Source organism: Myotis brandtii, unplaced genomic scaffold (genome assembly GCF_000412655.1).
Source record: "Myotis brandtii unplaced genomic scaffold, ASM41265v1 scaffold139, whole genome shotgun sequence".
Taxonomy (NCBI): domain Eukaryota; kingdom Metazoa; phylum Chordata; class Mammalia; order Chiroptera; family Vespertilionidae; genus Myotis; species Myotis brandtii.
In genome coordinates, this window is record NW_005354965.1 from 2094883 (window position 1) to 2097521 (window position 2639).

At 50.1% G+C, this 2639-nt stretch overlaps 1 protein-coding gene across 1 annotated transcript in view; it reads right to left on the reverse strand.

Moving 5' to 3' along the window:
* Positions 1-2639, reverse strand: part of RUNX1 (runt-related transcription factor 1) — a 100194-nt gene that overhangs the window by 10787 nt on the left and 86768 nt on the right. Inside the window, exon 7 of the mRNA XM_014535203.1 lies at positions 4-40. Coding sequence (XP_014390689.1) covers positions 4-40 — 37 coding nt within the window. The remainder of the gene's footprint in view (positions 1-3; positions 41-2639) is intronic.

Consider the following 2639-nt stretch of genomic DNA (forward strand, 5'->3'; position numbering starts at 1 on the left):
AACTGGCGCGGGTCGCCGAAGGCCGTCAGCTCGGGGGCCGCTGCGGGTGGGAAAGCATCATGGTGAGAGGGGAGCTCAGGGGGCCCCGCCCTCGCTGCCAGCCCCCCGCAGGACCATTACCCAGAATGCCCCTGCCCAGGGAGGTGGGGGACTACCCAGAATGCTGCTGCCCAGGGAGGTGGGGGACTACCCAGAATGCTGCTGTCCAGTGAGGTGGGGGACTACCCAGAATACCGCTGCCCAGGGAGGTGGGGGACTACCCAGAATGCCCCTGTCCAGGGAGGTGGAGGACTACCCAGAATGCCACTGCACAGGGAGGTGGAGGACTACCCAGAATGCCGCTGTCCAGGGAGGTGGAGGACTACCCAGAATTCCGCTGCCCAGGAAGGTGGGGGACTACCCAGAATGCTGCTGCACAGGGAGGTGGAGGACTACCCAGAATGCTGCTGTCCAGCGAGGTGGAGGATTACCCAGAACGCCACTGTCCAGTGAGGTGGGGGACTACCCAGAATGCTGCTGTCCAGGGTGATGGGGGACTACCCAGAATGCTACTGCCCGGGAAGTCGGAGGATAACCCAGAATGCTGCTGCTGGGGCAGGTGGGACACTAGGCAGAATACTATTGCCAAGGAATTGAGGACTTCCCAGAATGCTGCTGCTCAGGAAGCTGGAAGACTACCCAGAGTACTACTGCCCAGGAAGCTAGGAGAGTACCCAGAATGCTACTGTCCAGGAAGCTGAAAAATTACCCAGCATGCTGCTGCTCTGGGATATGGGGACTTCCCAGAATGCTACTGCCCAAGAAGCTAGGAGAGTACCCAGAATGCTGCTGCCCAGGAAGCTGGAAGACTACCCAGAATGCTGCTGCCCAGGAAGCTGAAAAATTACCCAGCATGCTGCTGCTCTGGGAGATGGGGACTTCCCAGAATGCTACTGCCCAGGAAGCTAGGAGAGTACCCAGAATGCTGCTGCCCAGGGAGATAGTATGATAATATATAGTAAAAGAAGAGAATATATGCTACCAAGTAACATAAAACGCTAATATAATATGCTTTCACGTAGTATAACAATAGAGATCTAATATGGGTACAATATGTATAGACATGACATAGGGTGTGTGTAGTACAGATACAATAACTGGTATCATCCCGGGTTGGCAAACTACAGCCCAGGGGTCAAATCCAGCCGTGCCGTTTTCGTGTCCCACAAGCTAAGAATGAGCATTATTATATTTTTAAGTGGTTGAAAAAGAAGTCAAAGGAAGACTGTGTCTTGTAATGAAATTTATGTGAGATTCAAATTTCAGGGTCAATGCATAAAGTTTTATTGGCATCAGCCTCATTCCTTTATGCGTTGTCTCTGCCTGCTTTTGAGCTACCTCTGCAGCGTTGAGGGTCATGACTTAGACCGCAGGGCCCTGAAATACTAAAGTATTTAGTTTCTGGCTCTTTACAGAAAAAAGGCCAATCTTCTAGATAATCAATATACTAATGCACCAATATTAATATAAATTTAGTCTCTGACATTAATATAATTATAATTGATAACACAATGTAACACTATATAATAATTAGAAATATAATGGACGCATTAATAAATTCATATCAATAGACTATATCATGCATATTATGATATAGTATCATAACAATACTAATGTATAATAACATTACAATACATTAGACATAGTATTTAGGTTGAATCATAGGAAATTGCCATTTTGTTAGGCCTCAAACAGTTCAAAATTGGCAACTTCCTGTGAGTCAACCCATGCATACCATAGGAGTGACTGGAGTGGATACCAGCACCACCGCTCTCCCCACATCGACCTCGGAATAGCCCCACATTCTTAGAAAGGGTTCAGCCTGGTCCACCTGGCGTTCACTATCACGCCTCCACGGTTTGTTACCACGAGTGGCTGCAGGGCCTTGATTTAGCGACTGCATTTTCCCCATGCTGACATTTTAGCAGGAACGGCAAAGCGTTGTCTCTAAAACTCATCTTGCTAGAATTATGCCTTCCAGCTTCAGGGACTGGCTTCGACTCCCCGGCATGGCATCCCTCTGCATCCTCTCACCCACAGGCTGCCCTTGGGAGCCACTGGAGGCCTGGGTGCCAGGGAGGGTTCCCTGTGTCAGAGCTTCTCAAAGGTGGCACCGTGGCCCTCTCTCGGGCCAGACAGTTCTCTGTGGGGATGTGAAGGGCTGTCCTGAGCCTGCCTTGTAGGATGTCTGGTAGCATCCTTGGCCTTTGCCCACCAGACGCCAGCAGTGTCCCCACTCCCAGAATTGTGACAACCAACGTCTCCAGATACTGTCAATGTCCCGGGGGTAGGGGCCAGGGGGCAGCTCCCCACTCCCCTCTGAGAACCAACACTGTATATTCAGGATGGTGCCCTAGGGTAGTTTCTCTCTCTCAGAATTATTCACGAAATGACAAGGCCAGGACTACAGTCTTTACATTAGCAAACCCAAAAGACAGCAACAAAACAGAGCAGAGGCACGAATGAAATGTTTCAAAATGTGCACGTCCTCCAATCAACAACAAAATGACTCCAAGCTCAGGATGACAGGTGGCCGTGCCCTCTTGTGTCCAGGCCGATAGAGAACGTGAAGGAGCAAAGCTGGTTCTGGGAGGAGAGCT